Source organism: Dendropsophus ebraccatus, chromosome 1, assembly GCF_027789765.1.
Source record: "Dendropsophus ebraccatus isolate aDenEbr1 chromosome 1, aDenEbr1.pat, whole genome shotgun sequence".
In the NCBI taxonomy this organism is placed as follows: domain Eukaryota; kingdom Metazoa; phylum Chordata; class Amphibia; order Anura; family Hylidae; genus Dendropsophus; species Dendropsophus ebraccatus.
The window spans coordinates 205,072,068-205,094,628 of NC_091454.1; the positions used below are offsets into that span (position 1 = coordinate 205,072,068).

At 43.9% G+C, this 22,561-nt stretch overlaps 1 protein-coding gene across 4 annotated transcripts in view; it reads left to right on the forward strand.

Annotated features, from left to right (window-relative positions):
• WIZ (WIZ zinc finger) overlaps positions 1-22,561 on the forward strand; it is a 45,172-nt gene that overhangs the window by 16,897 nt on the left and 5,714 nt on the right. For 2 of the 4 annotated variants that reach the window (XM_069945358.1, XM_069945382.1), the window contains exons 5-8: positions 501-734; positions 14,903-15,028; positions 17,751-18,014; positions 18,398-19,168. In XM_069945358.1, coding sequence (XP_069801459.1) covers positions 501-734; positions 14,903-15,028; positions 17,751-18,014; positions 18,398-19,168 — 1,395 coding nt within the window. The remainder of the gene's footprint in view (positions 1-500; positions 735-14,902; positions 15,029-17,750; positions 18,015-18,397; positions 19,169-22,561) is intronic. The other 2 variants (XM_069945375.1, XM_069945367.1) reach the window with 2 other exon arrangements.

A 22,561-nucleotide genomic window follows, 5' to 3' on the forward strand; every position in this document is an offset into this window, starting at 1 on the left:
TGAGTAAACTGAGGAGGATCTTGTGGGGGGCTATACTGGGTGCAGTGAGTGATCTGAGGAGGATGGTGGGGGGGGTTATACTGGGTGCAGTGAGTGATCTGAGGAGGATGGTGGGGGGGGTTATACTGGGTGCAGTGAGTGATCTGAGGAGGATGGTGGGGGGGGTTATACTAGGTGCAGTGAGTGATCTGAGGAGGATGGTGGGGGGGTTATACTGGGTGCAGTGAGTGATCTGAGGAGGATGGTGGGGGGAATGCTGGGTGCAGTGAGTGATCTGAGGAGGATAGAAAGGGGGCCATAGTAAATGCAGTAAGTCTGAGCTGAGGAGGGACATAGTAAGCTAATGGGCAATGACAGGATGAAGGTGACCCCAGCTGTGTAAAAGAGTCTGGTTGCCTCATTGGTTAGCATAGATGAAATAAGGTGAGCAGGGTTTAGTTGCAGAGGAGGCCGGGTGAGCAACATTGAGACGCCAGGTGATCTCATCTCCCCCTCTGCAGTGGCGAACTTCGACCCCAGTACCTTCAGCCTGATGCGGTGCGAATTCTGTGGTGCTGGTTTCGACACTCGTGCTGGCCTCTCCAGTCACGCCCGTGCCCATCTGCGAGACTTTGGTATCACCAACTGGGAGCTCACAGTGTCTCCCATCCATGTCCTTGCTCGACTGCTAGCCCGCTCACCCGGTCGTCCACTGCCACCCTTTCCACCTTGGCACCAGGACACTGATACAGACGGTAAGAAGCCTTTGTGCCTGTTTTATGACATCACTGATGACATCATATTGCATCATCACCAGCCTGCAATCAGACCCGAGTGTGTATCCTGGCTTTTTTTTTTCCTTTTACCTTTCTCTGCTAACTACCTTACCTGTGGCCGTGCATCTCTCCCTTCTACCCTTGACCCTTACTTGCGGTGATGATGTCACAAGCTGCTGCGCCGCTGGTGACATCATCACACGGCTGTCCTCCTGCTCCATCCCTGGTTCACAGGAAATTAAATCATGAATAGGGATAGAGGGATAGGATGTCCAGATACGCCCTTATAGAAACTCAAAAACATTATTTTACCGATATCATGATTGAAGTGTGAAATCTTCAATAAATCGGCAGCAAAACGTAACACAAAAAAAAAATAATAGAAAATCGATTGTCTAGTTTTTAGCGGGCCCTAAGAAAGCATGCTGCCGCTTTTACTTACAGCTTTACCTGCTAGCACTAAACCCGCTTACCCATTCACACCATTCAGTGATACTGGGAAAAATTTGACAGAAGGCTAAAGTTTATAGGGGTGAATTTGCCAAGGCTGGACCCTAAATACAGCGGTAATGGGAGCTGAGCTGCTGTACCCCAAACTGGCCACTATGCAATGTATGGAGCTGCTGTCTGCTTTTGGTTCCAGGACCCCACTGATCTAAGGATAGTCCTATCAATGGAAGAAACCCATATGCGTTTTATAAAGTTTGCCAAATCTGGTGTGTATGGGGGCCAATTCAGGGCAAATGATTGGACAGTTGGATTTTTACTCTCCCGATCCTTTTGGTCTCAAAGGAGATATGTCTGACAGCAACCCCTGTTTTTCTCATGTTAAAATACACGATGCTTGATAATTTTGTGCCCCAACATCTAAAGGCCCGATTTACACCAAGCGATGATCGGCCATATAATGACTTGGTGTAATATGCAGTGTTAAAAGGCAACAAACAGCTGAAATGCACAATGTCGGCTGATTGTCGTCACATTGAACACATCGAAAGGAAACAATTCCGATAGCCGCTATGTCCTATGAGCCTAAGGATTGTCCGAGCAGCTGTTGGTGTGGGGAAGCAGGAGCAAGCGAGTGCTGATCTGCCAGGATCCTACTGTAAATTCGCTCATCTCTAGTTGAGAATTATGTTATCTGGAAGATTATTGAAACCAAAGCCAGGAATAGATCTGAAAAGAGGAGACATCTCAATTATGACCTTTTTTCTGTTTATAGTCTGTCCCAGGCTTTGGCTTCAATAATTTTCCAGATAAATTGGTCTGTGTAAAAAAAAAAAACCTAAGAGCCCATGCACACCGCGGAAATTACGTGGATAACTTGCCACAGATTCCGTGCGCTTTACCGCTTGGCTCTCTGTCTGCCCCATAGACTCTATTCTTTGCTCAGGCAGATTCAACCGTCAGCCCAAAGCGGTGACATGTCGGTTCTTTGGGCGGACAACGGAATCTGCCTGACCATAGAATGGAGCCTATGGGCCCGAGGGGGGGGGGAATTGAGACACAATCTACACCGGGTTATCCACATGATTTCCGTAGTGTGCAAGGGCCCTAAGACTTGAAAGGCCACCACACACATTAGATTGTTGGCCAAGCCTACTGAATAAATGATAACTTCTTGAGTTGGGAATACCCCTTTAAGCGGGAACTTTTACTTAGTCGTCTTGGAGTTGGAGCTTGGTACCATCAAGTTTCCATTTACACTTTCATGGTTGTTTTGGCCGGGTATTCATTGAACAAAGGGGAGGTCTCTCTTCTGTTGTATTCTATACAATGGTTTTATTTTATGTGTGTGAGTTTTAGAATTATACACGCATCCCAAATGTAAATTACTAGATATAAGACGTTACCGGAACGTGGACTAGAACGTAGAACCTGTCTTAGAAGAAGCCGTAGGTCTGGTGATATTTGCTATGATAATATAAACTAGAATAGGGTAGCAGCTTGCTGTAATGTATATACTACATACTACTATGTTGTCTGCATTGTAGGTTTGTTGCTCTTGTACTGGGTGGAGTCATAGTAGGTCTATTCTATTGCATAGGGCTGTAAGGGCCCTATTCCACAGTAACGATAATCGGCCGGATCGGCCTGATTCGGCCGCTTATCGTTTGTAGAAATAGAGAGAACGATCAGCCGATGATCGTGTCATCGGCTGATCGTTCATTTAGGGCCAGACCTAAAATCATCGTTCCCCCACCGTGCATCGCTACGGTTGAATAGCGGTGCACGGCGGGCGACTGACGATTTGACAAGCAGCAGCATCATACATTACCTGTCAGGTCTTCTCGGCGCTGTCTTCATCCCCGGGTCCTGCACACTCTATCTTCAGAATGGCTGGTCAGCTGACAGAGCCATGGCGAGTCAGCTGACCGGCCATTCTGAAGATAGAGTGTGCAGGACCCGGGGATGAAGACAGCGCGGAGAAGACCTGACAGGTAATGTAAGATGCTGCAAGGAGATCGGTAACTATGTCCTTGCAGCCCTCGCTCAACGATCATCGGGCCGTGGAATAGGCCCAGTAAACGAGCGGCGATCTAGCAGATCACCGCTCGTTTACATCGTTGATCGGGCCCTCCTCGGCCCGTGGAATAGGACCCTAAGGCTCCTTTTACACACTGATAAATCACTAGTTTAGAGAATGACAAGTGAGGAATTTTTCTTTTAAAAGCTAGGCATTTAGACGAGAAGAAACATGGCTACGAAAAGTCGTTAATGCGATCATTATTGCATTCGCATATATTCTTTGAATATTCTTAGTTTGTATCTATATTCTGGGGGAGATTTATCAAACATGGTGTAAAGTGAGACTGGCTCAGTTGCCCCTAGCAACCAATCAGATTCCACCTTTCATTTTCCAAAGAGTCTGTGAGGAATGAAAGGTGGAATCTGATTGGTTGCTAGGGGCAACTGAGCCAGTTTCACCTTACACCATGTTTGATAAATCTCCCCAATAATTTTCATTTTTTATATTGTTTCTTTTATTATAGTCCTTCCATTTTCACAGAGTTTAAAAATAATTAGAACTATCCTAATGTTGGATAAAAGGATTATTATAATGCCTGGAGGCAAATACTTTACAGTCAATGGCTGCCTGAAATCTGAAGCGTTTGGACATTGCCAAGTGCCGAGCCTCCTCCCGTGAGATACTTTACCTTTACCGCAGCCGCCATCAGACACTGTTTATGGGGTTTTGTGCCTCACTTTTGACTTTATGCCCCATCGGGTTGAGGGCAGATGATGGATTTGCCCATTGAAGAATAGCCTGTATCTTTAGTTTGCTTTTGTGGTATGTCTTGGATTGTTTTCCATCTATACCGTAAAGCAGCGGTGTCAAATTTACGGCCCTCCAGCTGTTGCAAAACTGTAATTCCCATCATGCCTGGACAGCCAAAGCTGCATGATGGGAATTGTAGCATTGCCGCCATCTTAAATTGTAAAATTGGCGTACAAGCCATAATAAATACCCCCGATGTCTCCTCTTGGTTGAATCTCCGTTTCCTTTAGTCTCATGTCTGCTGCCGCACTGGGTTAATATGATAAAAATAACAAAAATTATATATAATGTTCAGCCATAGGGATAGTATGTATCATGGCTCCAGTGTGGACAGTGGCTTGCAGAGGATGACTGAGTGGATACACATCTATAGCTTCCTGATGGCTGCCTGCTGAGACCGGACAATGGGGGATACTTCACGTCTGCACCTGAGAGTCTGGATGCTATATATGCCCCCTACTGTGTCTGTCTGATGTGGGGGAGGGCGCCTACAGAATTCCCAAGATGCCCTCCCACTTAGGTATTTAGGAACCAGATAGGGATGTTTAGTGAGTCTTCAGGTAGACCTGGTGAAGAGCACATACCTTCTTGGCATATTGGAATGGGAAGTCGCTGCTGAGGCCAACATCGGGAGACGGTCCCAGAACTGTGCTGCTTCTTGTGGTGAGTAAGTAGACCTTCCCAATGGCCCCCGTGTGCCGCAGGTTTAAATTCCCCACTTGTATCATTGCCCAAGACGGCCATAATGTCATGGGGCGATACAGCTCACCGGGCCACTATATGTAAACTATAATATTTTGTTTTTCTATAGTGTTTATTGTCACATTATTGCATTGTGCTTTATGTTGACCCTATTATGGGACATGTCTTGACCTACGCTTGGATCATGTGTCCTGGGGGGTCCTTTATCGGGGGCAGTAAGCTTGGGACGTGTCTCCTGGGATCGGGCACTTTATCGGGGGCAGTAAGCTTGGGACGTGTCTCCTGGGATCAGTAACTTTATTGGGGGCAGTAAGCTTGGGATGTGTCTCCTGGGATCAGTAACTTTATCGGGGGCAGTAAGCTTGGGACGTGTCTCCTGGGATCAGGCACTTTATTGGGGGCAGTAAGCTTGGGATGTGTCTCCTGGGATCAGGCACTTTATTGGGGGCAGTAAGCTTGGGACGTGTCTCCTGTGATCAGTAACTTTATCGGGGGCAGTAAGCTTGGGACGTGTGTCCTGTAATCGGTCACTTTATTGGGGGCAGTAAGCTTGGGACGTGTGTCCTGTAATCGGTCACTTTATTGGGGGCAGTAAGCTTGGGACGTGTGTCCTGTAATCGGTCACTTTATTGGGGGCAGTAAGCTTGGGACGTGTGTCCTGGGATCAGTAACTTTATTGGGGGCAGTAAGCTTGGGACGTGTCTCCTGGGATCAGTAACTTTATCGGGGGCAGTAAGCTTGGGACGTGTCTCCTGGGATCGGGCACTTTATCGGGGGCAGTAAGCTTGGGACGTGTCTCCTGGGATCGGGCACTTTATCGGGGGCAGTAAGCTTGGGACGTGTCTCCTGGGATCAGGCACTTTATCGGGGGCAGTAAGCTTGGGACGTGTGTCCTGTAATCGGTCACTTTATCGGGGCGGTAGCTCCAGCTGGTTTCATTCCATTATGTGACTTGATATCTTAAATGGGTTTTATTGTCTCGTGTCTTTGTTTTTGTCCTTTTGGTTTTTTGGGTGTGCGCAGTTCTTTCTCTATTGTGTTGGTGAGCACACAACACTGTACAGTGAGTGTTGGTGAGTTTACACAGTTGTTGCGTCCCTTTCATATGCATTGAGCGGTGTCTCTTCTCTGGGGTGTTGATATCTTTAGGATAAACGCTCTGGATTTACATTCACTAAGATATGATAATGATATGACAGGCTACCTGAGGGAATTTCTGTACCAGGGAAATCATCCACTTTACATAGTTAATAGGATTGGAAAAGGATGGCAGATACTAAGCGTGCGTTTACACAGAGAGACTTAAAGGGGTAGTGCACCAAAAAAAACTGCTGCCATGAAGTGCCAGAGATTTGTAATTTACTTCTATTAAAAAATCTCAAACCTTCCAGTACTTATCAGCTGCTGTATGCCCAGCAGGAAGTGGTATTATTTCCAGTCTGGAGAGCAGGAGAGGTTTTCTATGGGGATTTGCTCCTTCTCTGGACAGTTCCTGACATGGACAGAGGAGGCAACAGAGAGCACTGTGTCAGACAGGAAAGAAAACACCACTTCCTGCTGGACACACAGCAGCTGATAAATACTGGAAGGCTTGAGATTTTTTAATAGAAGTAAATTACAAATCTCTGCCACTTCATGGCAGCAGTTGATTTGAAAGAAAAAACATTTCGGTGCACTACCCCTTTAAGGCCCTATTACACGGAACGATTATCAGCCGTTACAGACAATATGTGTAATAGAAGGCATTGATCAGCCGGCATGAATGATGTCAGCTGATTGTTTCTGTCGTTTGCCTTTCAACATGTTGAAAGACAAACGATAATGATAGCAGCGATATTCTGCTGTCGCTCCGTGGAATAAGAGCGGCGTCAGCAGACCACAGCTATGCCTGGACAGTCAACGCTTAAAGGGGTAGTTCGGCAGAAAAAAAATTGTTCATATCAACTGGTACCAGAAAGTGCAAGAGATTTGTAATTTACTTGTATTTAAAATTTTTAAGTTTTCCAATACTTATCAGCTGCTGTATGCCCTACAGGAAGTGATGTATTCTTTCCAGTCTGGAGAGCAGAAGAGGTTTTCTATGGGGATTTGCTACTGCTCTGGACAGTTCCTGACATGGACAGAGGTGGCAGCAGAGAGCCCTGTGTCAGACTGGAAAGAATTCATTCACCACTTCCTGCAGGACATACAGCAGCTAATAAGTACTAGAAGATTTGAGATTTTTTTTTTTTTACATAGAAGTCATTTACAACTTTCTGGCACTTTATGGCAACAGTTGATTTGAAAGTTGTTGTTTTTTTTTGCTGAACTATCCCTTTAGTCAGTCAGCTTCAATTCGCATTACAAGCTGCTGACACATATGCTGTTAGGCCGAGCAGACACTACAACTCTACAAAACTACAACTCCCATCATGCCAGACACGATGGGAGTTGTAGTTTTGCCACAGCTGGAGAGTTAAGGTTCCCTTCCCCTGTAGGCATGCTATGATTGTAATCGGACTTGATGCAACTAAAGTTCATGAGTAGTTTAGGGTCCCAGGTATAGGGGTTACGATCAGTGACCTACGTCCTGCCGTGGACTATGCCGCGCAGCATGCTGGGAGTTGTAGTTTCCCTATAGTTTTTCTTTGATGTGATGGATTGCTCGGCGCTCCATTGCTCCCCCTGTATCGCTGTCTGTGTTCCTCCATTCCCCTATCCGCGCCCTTCTCTCTGATTGGCTCTCGGCGCTCGGTTGAGGGGGCCTGTCCTCGCGCCCCGCAGCCCCTCCTCCTTCCTATAAGCCATCATGTCTGCTCCCTGCGAGCGGACAAAGGAGGCCGGGCCGGGCCAGTCAGGGGAGAGCGCGGCCCTGCGCGCCGGCGGCTCAGGGGAGCTGGGGACACCGCCGGAAAGGAGGGGCCTACAGGAGGAAGAGCTAAGCGCCGCGGCGGGAAGAGGCGGCCGCCCGTGGCAGAGGGAGGAAGCTAGGCCTGCGCTCTGGGGACAAGCCGACCAGGCCGACGGGGATGAGGGCTCTGACGGTGAGGCTCCGGGGGGAGGAGCGGGGGCTCATATATATCTATACATATATACCTGTATACATTGTGTGAGGGGGGATATATACCTGTATACATAGTGTGAGGGGGGATATATACCTATACATACTCCATATATACCTGTATACATTGTGTGAGGGGGGATATATACCTATACATACTCCATATATACCTGTATACATTGTGTGAGGGGGGATATATACCTGTATACATAGTGTGAGGGGGGATATATACCTATACATACTCCATATATACCTGTATACATTGTGTGAGGGGGGATATATACCTATACATACTCCATATATACCTGTATACATTGTGTGAGGGGGGATATATACCTGTATACATAGTGTGAGGGGGTATATATATACCTATACATACTCCATATATACCTGTATACATAGTGTGAGGGGGGAGATATACCTATACATACTCCATATATACCTGTATACATAGTGTGAGGGGGGAGATATACCTATACATACTCCATATATACCTGTATACATAGTGTGAGGGGGGAGATATATACCTGTATACATAGTGTGAGGGGGGAGATATACCTATACATACTCCATATATACCTGTATACATAGTGTGAGGGGGGGGATATATACCTATACATACTCCATATATACCTGTATACATAGTGTGAGGGGGGGGGGATATATACCTGTACATACTCATATATACCTGTATACATTGTGTGATTGTATATACCTGTATACATTGTGTGAGGGGGGATATATACCTATACATACTCCATATATACCTGTATACATAGTGTGAGGGGGGATATATACCTATACATACTCCATATATACCTGTACATACTCATATATACCTGTATACATAGTGTGAGGGGGGATATATACCTGTACATACTCATATATACCTGTACATACTCATATATACCTGTATACATTGTGTGATTGTATATATCTGTATACATTGTGTGACCTCCGGGGGGATAAACACATATATACCTATACACAGTGACCGTAAATATCTATACACATAGTGTGACCTCCGGGGGGATATACACCGTCTGCGTATACTCACATATACCTGTACACATAGTGTGACCTCCAGGGGGATATACACATATATACCTATACACATAGTGTGACCTCCAGGGGGATATACACATATATACCTGTATACATAGTGTGACTTCCAGGGGGATATACACATATATACCTATACACATAGTGTGACCTCCGGGGGGATATACACATATATACCTATACACATAGTGTGACCTCCGGGGGGATATACACATATATACCTATACACATAGTGTGACCTCTGGGGGGCTATACACTGACTGCATATACTCATATACACCTGTATACATAGTGTGACCTCCGGCAGATATACACTCACTGCATATAGACACATGTAAATATACCTATGTACAGTGTGACCTCTGGGAGGGATATATATACACACACACCTGTATACTTAGTGTGACTGTATATACCTGTATACATAGAGTGACTATATGCCTGTACACGTGACACCTCTGGGGGATATACACTGACTGCATATACACCCTCATATAGATGTGTGTGTGTGTGTGTGTGTGTATATATACCTATACATAGTGTGATTGTATATTACTGTATACATGGTGTGACCTCCGGGGGGATATACACTTATGTGTGTGTGTGTTGGGGTGGATATACACAGACTGTGACCTACTCCTGTGCTCCGACTGTATAGACCCGTACACACAGTGGGGCCGTAAATATACCCATGCGTTGGATATATCCATTACTTTTACGCAGTGTGACTATATACCTATATACAGTGACTTACAGTAACAGTATATACATAGTATGACTATATATCTTTACACATGATAGTGATATATAGACTATGTACCTATATATGTTCTATATACATAGTGACTGTATACTGTACACATGGACATAGTGACTGGATAATATACCTGACCTAGTGACCATATAATATACCGGATCTCATATAGCACGTGTTACATACACATAATAGTGACTGTATAATATACCTGATGGCACATACACATAATAGTGACTGTATAATGTACCTGATGGCACATACACATAATAGTGACTGTATAATATACCTCATGGCACATACACATAATAGTGACTGTATAATGTACCTGATGGCACATACACATAATAGTGACTGTATAATATACCTCATGGCACATACACATAATAGTGACTGTATAATGTACCTGATGGCACATACACTTAATAGTGACTGTATAATGTACCTGATGGCACATACACATAATAGTGACTCTACCTGATGGGACATACACATAATAGTGACTGTATAATGTACCTGATGGCACATACACATAATAGTGACTGTATAATATACCTGATGGCACATACACATAATAGTGACTGTATAATATACCTGATGGCACATACACATAATAGTGACTGTATAATATACCTGATGGCACATACACATAATAGTGACTGTATAATATACCTCATGGCACATACACATAATAGTGACTGTATAATGTACCTGATGGCACATACACATAATAGTGACTGTATAATATGCCTGATGGCACATACACATAATAGTGACTGTATAATATACCTGATGGCACATACACATAATAGTGACTCTACCTGATGGCACATACACATAATAGTGACTGTATAATATACCTGATGGCACATACACATAATAGTGACTGTATAATATACCTGATGGCACATACACATAATAGTGACTGTATAATAAACCTGATGGCACATACACATAATAGTGACTGTATAATATACCTGATGGCACATACACATAATAGTGACTGTATAATATACCTGATGGCACATACACATAATAGTGACTCTACCTGATGGCACATACACATAATAGTGACTCTACCTGATGGCACATACACATAATAGTGACTCTACCTGATGGCACATACACATAATAGTGACTCTACCTGATGGCACATACACATAGTGACTGTATAATATACCTGATGGCACATACACATAATAGTGACTGTATATAATATACCTGATGGCACATACACATAATAGTGACTGTATAATGTACCTGATGGCACATACACATAATAGTGACTGTATAATATACCTGATGGCACATACACATAATAGTGACTGTATAATATACCTGATGGCACATACACATAATAGTGACTGTATAATATACCTGATGGCACATACACATAATAGTGACTGTATAATATACCCGATGGCACATACACATAATAGTGACTGTATAATATACCCGATGGCACATACACATAATAGTGACTGTATAATATACCCGATGGCACATACACATAATAGTGACTCTACCCGATGGCACATACACATAATAGTGACTCTACCTGATGGCACATACACATAATAGTGACTGTATAATATACCTGATGGGACATACACATAATAGTGACTCTACCTGATGGCACATACACATAATAGTGACTGTATAATATACCTGATGGCACATACACATAATAGTGACTGTATAATATACCTGATGGCACATACACATAATAGTGACTCTACCTGATGGCACATACACATAATAGTGACTGTATAATATATCTGACCTCCTCATATCATGTTATATAAACATGGGAGTGTTATCAGACCTTGAGCCGTTGCCCATAGCAGCCAATCAGATTTCAGCTTTGGTTTTTCAAAAATGAAAGCTGCTCTCTGATTGGTTGCTGCGGGGAAACTCTTCCTCTGCACAAGGCCTGATACCTCTCCCTCATGTCCACATGAAGATGTGGAAACCACCGTCTCTGGAGAGCGAGCGGCCTCTGGGGGGGCTTCACCCATGAGCAGGCCCTGATATGTTTGTGGATTGCACCATACGTGATGTAAGCTCAGGGCTGTGCACTACAAGAATGTCTTGTTCAGTGTGGAGAAAGCGGTGACACCCGGATACATTGTTACACAAGCCATACCCCCTGTGTGAGAACTGGTTGTACTGCCGCTGATGTTTGTTTTACACGGGGACAAAAGGCGGACTGTACATCAGGGACGGGTAACCTTCACCCTCCAGCTGTTGCAAAACTACAATTCCCATCATGCCTGGACAGCCAAAGCTAAAGCATATATTGCATCGCATTTGCTTTTACTGGTATAGTACTGATTGCTGTAGTCAACACAGTGGTTTTATACGGCGCAGGCCGAGAACGATCTCGGGATGTCTGTTACAATTTATGGCTTTAAAAAATGTTCATTTGAAATTTAAATGAGAACATTATGGGGGAGATTTATCAAAGGGTGTAAAATTTAGACTGGTGCAAACTACCCACAGCAACCAATCACAGCTCAGCTTCCAGCTCTGGTGAAAGGAAAGCTGAGCTGTGATTGGTTGCTGTGGGCAGTTTGCACCAGTCTAAATTTTACACCCTTTGATAAATCTCCCCCATTGTGTTAGAACAGTCGTAAGTAAGCAGTGTGCGATATAGCTGGGTTCACACAAGTTTTTGCAATCCGTTGTTTTGAAAAAACGGATGAAAAACTGATGAAAAAAACGGATGCAACTGTGTGCATCCGTTTTTCCATGTACTTCCATTATAAAAAAAAAAATTGGATCAGTTTTTTTTTTGTGTTTTTTTTTTGACTGACGCAAAACATGGTCGACCTCATTTTTATGTGCGTTTAAAAAAAAAACCTGATTATCTTTTAGGCTAGGTTCACACTGCGTTTTTGCAATCCGTTTAAAAAAAAAACCTTGCATTTGTGTGCATCCGTTTTTCCATTGACTTCCATTGTTAAAAAAAAAAAAAAAAGGATCAAAAGGGATCAGTTTGTTCTTTTTTTTTTTTTTGAACGGACACAAAAACGTAGCTGACACTACTTTTGTGTGTGTTTTAAAAAAAAAACATCCGTTTTGATCCAATTTTTTTTTACAATGGAAAAACGGATGCACACAAATGCATCAGTTTTTTCCATCTGTTTTTCATCCGTTTTTTGAAAAAGACGGATTGCAGTGTGAACCATAATGGAAGTCAATGGAAAAACAGATCAAAACAGATGCACACACATGCATCCGTTTAAAAAAAAAAGGATGAAAAAAATGCATTGCAAAAACGCAGCGCCATTACACCAACAGATCTGACGACAGATTTTCTGCCAAAGATTTGAAGCCAAACCCAGGAACAGACTATAATCAGAGAGCAGGTCATAAAAAAAAGACTGGATTTCTCCTCTTTTCAAATCCACTCCTGGCTTTGGCTTCAAATCTGCCGTCAGATCTGTTGGTGGAATAGGGCCTTTACTGAGATTCTAGCCTTTAGTCGCTGGGAGCTCATCCTTTTCATGGTCTTGTCGGGATGTCCTACCTGTGATGGTGAAAGTGTGAACACAGTGCTTGTTTTTAAAGAGGTTAGGCTAGGTTCGCATGACAATTTTGCAATCCTCCTCACTGTATCAGTTTTGCAAAACGTACAGAAAAACTTGGTGAACCATATTTTTGTGTACGTTTCAAAATGTAAAAAACCTGATCTGTTTTGATCCTTTTTTTTTTTTTTTTTAATAATGCAAGTCAATGGAGAACAGATCAAAACGCATGGCATACAACAGCATCTATTTTTACATTCGTTTTTTTTTCATAGAGAGGATACATTAAACAGATAGCAAAATTGTGATGTAAACCTAGCCTTATCCAGTGAAAATCATTTTCTTTCATCAACTGCTTTCAGAAAGTTATATAGATTTTTAATTTACTCCTATTTAAAAATCTCCAGTCTTCCCATACTTAGCAGCTGCTGTATGTCCTGCAGGAAGTGGTGTATTCTTTCCAGTCTGACACAGTGCTCTCTGCTGCCACCTCTGTCCATGTCAGGAACTGTCCAGATCAGTAGAGGTTTCCTATGGGGATTTACTGCTGCTCTGGACAGTTCCTGACACGGACAGAGGTGGCAGCAGAGAGCACTGTGTCAGACTGGAAAAAATACACCACTTCCTGCAGGACATACAGAAGCTGATAAGTTTGGAAAGACTTGAGATTTTTTAATAGAAGTAAATTACAAATCTAGATAACTTTCTGAAACCAGCTGATTTGAAAGAAAATGATTTTCGCTGGAGTACCCCTATAACAACTATAGTTCATTTCTTGTAGTGGTGGAGCCAGCACATTTTTATATTAAATGGAACCAGTCACCAAGCCACACATTAGATCACATTGATCTAATCGATCGGCATCATGTTATAGAACAGATTGATAAATATATTCATGGGAAAAGATTCAGTATAACTTGTTCCATGATCATTCTGTTATGAGTCCAGTGGGCGGGATCAATTGACTGGACGCTTTTAGGTTTAAATACTGATTTTTTTTCATATACATACACACATGCATAGCCCAGCCATCTTAAAGGGATCATCTAACAGAAAATATATGATCACTTATTCTGTGGCTAGGAGATGATTATATAAGTAAAGGTGCAGGGCTTTTAAGTTCTTTCTAAATATATATCTGTCTTATAATGGGTCCAAACTCTGAGACCAAACTTGGAAACCTCAGCTTGCTTACAAATGGGTCTGGCTGCTATTCTGTGAACAGCCAGGAGGCGCTGCTGTGCAGGGAGAACTTAGATGAGGAGATGGTGCTACACCAGCACTGTGGCCCCTTTTATTCTCAGGATCAGTGGGCGGCCCAGGGGTCAGGCTGTCACCAGTAACAATATGCCATCACTTATATAGTATAGGAAGGTAATAGCCCGTGTAGTACTGGGGACTATGTTACAGGGCACACGTCTCTACTGTGAGGAGGCCTGTGTGATCTGTACATATATAAGGCATCCGTTCATCCATCCCCTGTATCCTATAGGAGCCCCGCTGCTTGCATGTCACGCTCTCGATGATTGCTGCTTTTTCCATTACATTGGTGGGAGCTGTGAGTTTTCTCTCCGTGTGTCACTTGCCATTGGAATTTTTTTTTTGTCCCCCATGAGTGACAAGAATCTTGGGAAACCAATCACTACCCCCCCCCCCTTTTCCCCTCCTCAGTACTTATTCCTGGCGGCCACTGCTGTGTTCTTTACTGCTGGTGATAATTGTATTGTCTATGTTCTTTCTCACCCCTCCACCCCTATCCTCTTTTCACGTGTTTCTCAGCATTGTCGGATGAGGATGACGGGACACCTTTAGATCTGGGACGACCACAGATCTCAAAAGTGGATCAGGGCCGAGTCGAGAAAATGGCGTCTGATCAGAGCGGAGACAAAACGGAGGATGCTAAAGGTACGTGCCTGGTGTGTGTCATGTAGTGCTATTATGAGGCCAGTTTAGCTCGTCCCAAATGAATGACCCTAAGGCTATAGAGTAAGCCACGTTGGCTTTTGATGCGGTTTCTAATGGACAGGGAAAAAGTAGACTCTTATGTGACATGATTTGTCTGTCAGCCAATAGGTAGCTCTGATCACTAGATGTACATCAGACGGGAGTGGCATTACACCACAGGCCTCTATAAAAGTGAGGTCTGAAATCAAGCCCCACCGGACTTACTAAAGGCCCTATTACACGGAACGATTATCGGCCGATCGGATAATCGCCCCGTGTAATAGATGGGCAATGATCAGCCAACATGAACGATGTCGGTTGATCATTGCTGTCGTTTGCCTTTCAACATGTTAAAAGACAAACTACTATGATAGCAGTGATCTGCTGCCGTCGCTCCGTGGAACAGGAGCGGCAACAAACCGCTGCTATGGGCAGCCCCACGGCTCATCCTGCACTCACCCACTCGCTGCCGACGCGTGTAATAGCGGCTGCAGCAAGCGGGGAACGAGGAGCAAACGAGCGCTGATGGCGTTCGTTTGCTCCTCATAGTCGCATCATGTAATAGGGGCTTAAGAGGTGCACGCCTCATAGTAAATCTGTCTGCTCTGGAGCAGGTGTAGATTTCTTCTGTGGTTTATGCCTTCACAGCAGTTGCCTCCCCATATCACCCCCACTAGGGGGGAACCTAGACAGGGAGAGGGGCATCCGACTACTGTGAAACTAAATGACACTGTCCACCGACAAAATGAAGTGGCATCTAAGCTTGTGGTTGGTGCGGAGAACCGCACATAGAGTAAGCGGGGTGACTATCACTTTAAGTTCAGGACTGTTGCAGAAACCTGTTTCACCAAGTCTTAAATTTACTTTGTTCTCAAATAAAAAGTGATGATGTGTAAAGTTGTGTCTGGCTATATAACTATAGCTCAGGGCAGCAGTCAGCAGACTCAGGTGTTACCCACGTGGCTTGTTCTTCTAGCAGAGAGTGAGGACTGATCCCAAGCTGTGTAGTGATTATAGTGTACAAGCCTCTGCCATATAGATTGTGTACATCTGTAGGAGCAGAAGTTAGAATAAATAACCTCAGTTGACCGTGTGGGTCATTTAAAGACCATTACCAGACAAAACATTAGACATCTGTGTGACATAATTTTTTTTTTTTTAAGTTACTGACACACTTGACGGGGTTATGGAGTTCTTTAAAATAGTATCTGATCAGTGAGGGTCCGACTGCTGGAACCCTCATCAGTCATGAGACCATAGAGTCCCCACTATCGACAGGAGCTGCTTTCTGGTTTGTGCTTAAAGGGGTTGTCCACCAAAAATCTTTTTCTTTCAAATCAACTGATATCAGAAAGTTTTATATAGATTTGTAGTGTACTTCTATTAAAAAATCTCAAGTCATCCCATACTACTTAGCTGCTGTATGTCCTGCAGGAAATGTTTTATTTTCAGTCTGACACAGTGTCTGCTGACATCTCTGGCGGAGACAGGAACTGTCCAGAGCACGAGAGGTTTTCTATGGGGATTCATAGAAAACCGAGACAAAGTTCCTGTCTCGGCCAGAGATGTCAGCAGAGAGCACTGCGTCAGACTGAAAATAAAACATTTCCTGCATGACATACAGCAGCTGATAAGTATGGGAAGACTTGAGATTTTTTAATAGAAGTACATTACAAATCTATATAACTTTGTCATACCAGTTGATTTGAAACAAAAAGATTTTTGCTGGACAATCCCTTTAATATTCTTCAGTCCCATGGCGGACATACTTGCTGCCTTTTCCACTGATTCAGGGCACAAGGGACCCCATTTTTGTGAGAGTTAGGTATAGATAGGCAATAAGTGTTAATCTTTGGATAAGCCCTAATTCTACAGAAAGCAAGGCTTATTTTTTGTTATAGTTTCTATCTTTTCTAGTATCCAAGGATGCCATCTTTGTATGCAGAATAAATGTATACCCTTATCCTTTGGCTGTAGTGTGTACTAGGAAGTGCTGGGAGTCCACAGGGAGGAGCTTCAGTCTCTTCTATCAGGATGTTTCTCATACTTTCTTATGGTCATACTTTATTCTTATGGTCATGCCTTGTTCATGGTAGAAACTCTGTTGCAACCATTAGGCAGTAGTGTCGGTCAGTTTGACCATTCCGATCTGTCAGATCTGTCAGTGGCCCTCAAGCCATCGCAAAGCTACAACTCCTATCTTGGCAGATGGGACCTATAGTTTAGGGCACTGACTTACAGCATGATTTATATTTTTATGTGGAACATCTCAGATATTGTATTTAACTGCAAATCCACAGGTAAAATCTGCAGCACTCTCCTTGTGTGGATTCTTACTTACTGTTATAACACTTATATCATTTTTTTCTTCTCTGTTGCCCTGAAGAAAACACTTTCCAAATAACATACGTCTTGCTGACACTAGATACATAATGCATGAATCGTATGCCTGCCAAGGAATTTATCACCTTGTGATTTAAGAGTGTGTGTTTTTTTTTAATAGTATTAGCCTTGCACTAGTCACAGGATTGTAGTCGTAGTCAGAATATCCTTGCACTAGTTACAGGATTGCTTACATTTGCAGAGGCTTCATAGTAGAAATACCCTTGGGCCCCTTTTTTCCCCCCTTTCTATATATTTACCCGCTTAGTAATTTGAGTTTGTGATTGGTACCCCTTGCCAGGCCCTGGTCCCACTACGTGTGAGTTATGTGGAGCATGCTTCGAGACCCGGAAGGGCCTGTCCAGCCACGCGCGCTCCCACCTGCGGCACCTCGGGGTGCCAGAGTCGGAGAGCAGCGGGGCTCCCATTGACCTGCTGAACGAGCTGGCTAAACAGGGCAAACTGCCGAAAGACGAGAGTTTATTGGGGGCTAAGAAGGTGGCGAGCTCCCAGCCAGGATCCCCCAAGGCCCAGTGGGGGGAGGAGGACGGGCCTCTGAATCTGAGTGAGTGGTGTCGGGGGCAAGGGAAGGGGTCGTCAGGCTTTTTTTTTCAGGCTTTGGGGTGGGATGGTAGCGGCACCTCTTGTACTATACAGCCTATCTTGCCCCTTTCTTACTTCATTCCTTTCTTCTTTCCTTGTTTCCATCCTCTCTCATCATCTCTGTTGCATGTTCCCTCTTTGGTCTGTTTCTCCCCTCACATTATTTTCTTCCTCTTTATATCCATATACACTTTGTTATGGTTTTTAATCATGTATGTATACATTTCCCATGCATCATCCTTCATTACTCACCCATTTCCTCATTTCGTTCGTGTTGTCCGTTGTCCCCCCCCCCCCCCCTTCCTTTTTTTCTTCCCGTCCTTGTGTCATTCCTTCATTTCACAGCTGTAGAAGGTGAGACCGGCAGAGAAAATGACTGTCAGTTTTGTGGTGCTTGGTTTGAGACTCGAAAGGGCTTATCCAGCCATGCCCGCGCTCACTTGCGCCACTTGGGAGTGAACGATCCGGACTCTAAAGGTCATCCGATCGCGGCTCTCAACTCTCTAGTCAAAAGCGAAGAGTTCAAGAAGAGACTGTCCGGACATGTGCCGACCGATGACGATGATATTACCAAAGCTCCTGGCGAGGGCACCTCCAAAGAACCGGCCACAGATAAGAGCCCCGCAAACAGCTCAAAGGTCAAAGAAGCCAGCATCTTCACCAAGATGGCTGAAGCGGCAGACAAAGGGAATGATGACTCTTCCAGCGATGCCTCTGATGGCAGCCCTAGCCCTATGCCAGCAGAGAGCACTGTGAAGTTAGCAGACAGCACAGGACCAATAGAGACTTCTGCACACTTCAAGTGTCCCAGCGGCTCAGGAAGCAGCACCCAGATAAAGATTGTAGAAGCCGGCGCTCCGCACATACTGTTGCCTGACGTTGGTCCCCGTACCAAAATAATGGAGGCTGGCAGCCCGCAAAGAAAGCCAGATACTGTGCGCCTTCATGGCAAGATGGAAACCTCCAAACAATCTGCATTAACTGGGCTCGTCCATCCCAGGCCATCCCCATCTCACACTCCACCTACCAAAAAGTTGAAGATGTCTCCTTCACCCTGTAAACCCAACATGGAGTCTTACTGGTCACCAAAAAATGTTCCAACTCCTCTTAATCTGTGTAAGTATAATACTGTCTGACTAATACATGGAGGGTATAGGAAAGTGATACTTCCTGATTGGTGGGATAGATATTAGGCATCATTTTAAGGGGGAATTGAAAAAGTGTACCCACACAGCATGCCAGTGTACACAGTCTGGGCATCCTTGACCAGGAGGGCTGGTGCATCCACACTTCCATGCTGTCTGGGTAATCTTGTTGCCTTTGGCCGTAATATAAGAAGCGATGTCTGGTGGAAGCTTTCTCCGTGGAGTTGACGGACTAGTGTGGTCTATGGGGAATATGTTATCTCAGCTCTAGGCTTTAGCCTTGTTCTCCTATCCGGTATTGGGTTATAAAGTAGAATTCAGTACAGTAAGTTTACAGTAGCCGTTCCATGAATGGATGGAAGAACGATGCCTGTAGGAGCTCCTGAGGAGCCACTCTTACTCCATCTCTGGACAGACATTAAGTGGGTTGGATATAAATCTGTGGTCAGCTTAGAGAAATATTTCCATGCTTTGGCCAATCTTTGATGTCTGGGTCTCCTACTGATCCTGTAACACTACTCCATTCACAGCAGACAGCTTAGATGGGCAAGTGTAATCTAAAGGAGCTGCAGGACTTGGGGTATATACACACGGAGTAATTCTTCCTGAAAACTCTGGAGTCTATGGAGCTGGCGGAGAGGGAAGCAGGGATGAGTTTTCCGACAGAATTACTCCGTGTGCATATACCCTTAAAGGGGTTATCCAGTGCTACAAAAACATGGCCACTTTCTTTCAGAGACAACACGACTCTTGTCTCCAGTTCAGGTGCAGTTTGCAATTAAGCTCCATTAACTTAAATGGAACTGAGCAGCAAAACCCCGCCCAAGCTGGAGACAAGAGTGGGGCTGTCTCTGGAAGAAAGTGGCCATGTTTTTGTAGCGCTGGATAACCCCTTTAAAGGGGTTTTAAGGGCTGAAACGACTGCTTATCCTTGGGCTAGGCAGACACCTGGCTCCCCTGCCTATAAGCAAGCTGTTCAGTGCCCCGCACTACATGAAGAAGGCCGGAAGCTCTGCACCATTCATTATGCTGTGATTGCCCCAACTCCCATTAACTTCAATGGTAGCCAAGCTGCAGTTACCCAGCCTCACTGCAGTAATGAACAGCTCAGTGCTTCCAGACCCCTTCACTGTGTAGTAAAGGGTACCAAAGGGTAGTAGGTGTCAGCGATTGGGTTGTCTATCCTGATAAGGTATCAATCGTATCTGCCCATAAAATCCCCTTGAAAAAGTCCCACCCGAAGGATATATAAACTTCTGATCTCTGGGGGTCTCACTGCTGGGAATCCCCAATGATCGGGGTGAGTGGCTGAGTAGGGACCACACACACACGCACACACACGCGTGGTCATTGGGGATCCCTTTAAAGCGAGCACAAGCCCCCCTGTTCACATTGTAGTTTACTTGGAGGTAGCTCCTGGGCCGCCTCATACTAAAGGCAACTATAGCACAAAAGGTTTCATGCTAGGATTCCATATGTACAGTATTAGGTTTGTTTTGAAGAGTTTCTCTATTGTGGAGCATTCGTATACAATAGTTATTTAGAGAAATTTCTACCATCCAAAGTATAGAGATTCATTTACATGGTGCATTTACACAGACAGATTTATTTAACAGATTTTTGAAGCCAAAGCCAGCAATGGATTTGAAAAGAGGAGAAATCTGTCTTTCCTTTATGACATGTTCCTTGTTTATAGTCTGTTTCTGGCTTTGGCTTCAAAGGTCTGTCAGATTAATCCTTCTGTGTAAATGCACCCTTACCCATAGGGTATTGCTGAGTGGAATCGGTAGTTACAGGTAGTTTTTTTTTACGAAGCTTCACTCTGTGATCAGTGGTAATATGTACTGTAAGATCAGTGGGATAACATGGACAGGGCCCCTATAATGGCCAGCTATACTGTGATGCCTGTATAGTAGTACTGTTGTATCTGTTATGTCACGTGGCACAGTCACTGAATTGTTGCATTGTGATTGTTAATCGTTGCAGTTCTGCTTTTTCCTCTTTGCTGCATGGTTGTTGCTTTCAGGGATTTTGTGCTCTCTTTATGCATGGCAGCTTTATGGCTTGTGTTACCTGCTGCCGACACTAATTTTCTTATTTCTGCGACTAATAGTAATGCTTGCCTGATACCCCAGTATCCTATACCAAGACCCCGAATTCTTGGGGCAAACATACAAGAGATACCAACCCCCTTCTGTTACATACATTGGTTTATTAGAGAGGTATACTTGTAAGCTGTCATCCAGTTCGTCGTGACAGGCGTTACAAATGACACCAGAATTGGAGATGAATACTTGAAGGGGAACTCCAGTGTATTTTTTTTTTCTCTAAATCAACTAGTGTCAGAAAGTTATAAAGATTTGTTAATAACTATTTGTAATTTACTCTTTGCATTATTTTAAAATCTACAGTCTTCCAGTACTTTTCAGTTGCTGTATGCCCTGCAGGAAGTGGTGTATTCTTTCCAGCCAGACACAGTGCTCTCTGCTGCCACCTCTGTCCATGTCAGGAACTGTCCAGAGCAGGAGAGGTTTTCTATTAGGATTTGCTACTGCTCTGGACAGATCCTGACATGGACAGAGGTGGCAGCAGAGAGCACTGTGTCACACTGGAAAGAATACACCACTTTCCCGCAGGACATACAGCAGTTGATAAATACAAGAAGACTTGAGATTTTTTTTTTCAATTAATCTCATGTTCACATAATGTATGGGAAAAAAATAGCTCACTTATCGATCAGCCTGACACCAAAACAGCTTGTCTTCCATATCTTAAAGAGCTCTGTTGGATGCTATGGGCAAAACCGATTGATAAATCAAGGGGAAATTGTGTGAACATGTCCTCAAAATGAGAGAAATATAGCACTCCTAGGAATATGCTTTTATAGTACTATAGCACCCATACCATTATGAGCATCTTATGCTCATCTCTGATGGTTTGGACCTATAGGCACCATGGTCACTTCACTTGGGGGGAGCTTCACTTGTGAGTCACTTGTTACCATATCATAGCGCCACTAAACACCATTCTCGCTTTAGTGGCATTGACTTAGCAATGCATTATGTGGTTACCCATTTATATGAATGGGTGGTATGTAATACTGCATTTCCCTATTGGAAGAGTTGATTTTAGGAGAGGGACTTGTGATGGCTTGGTCACAGGGGAGACCACTTATATGGACCCCTTTAATGTGTGACTTATAATTTTTACTTTTCAACACACATATATAATAAAAAAAAAAAATTATATATACTACCGCAGATTCACCAATACAAGCAGCATCACCTTTTCAGCTTGCGTTAAAATTTTTTAAATTTTTTTTGGCTCCATATTGGTTCTTTGTATTTTGCATGGCTCGAGCGAG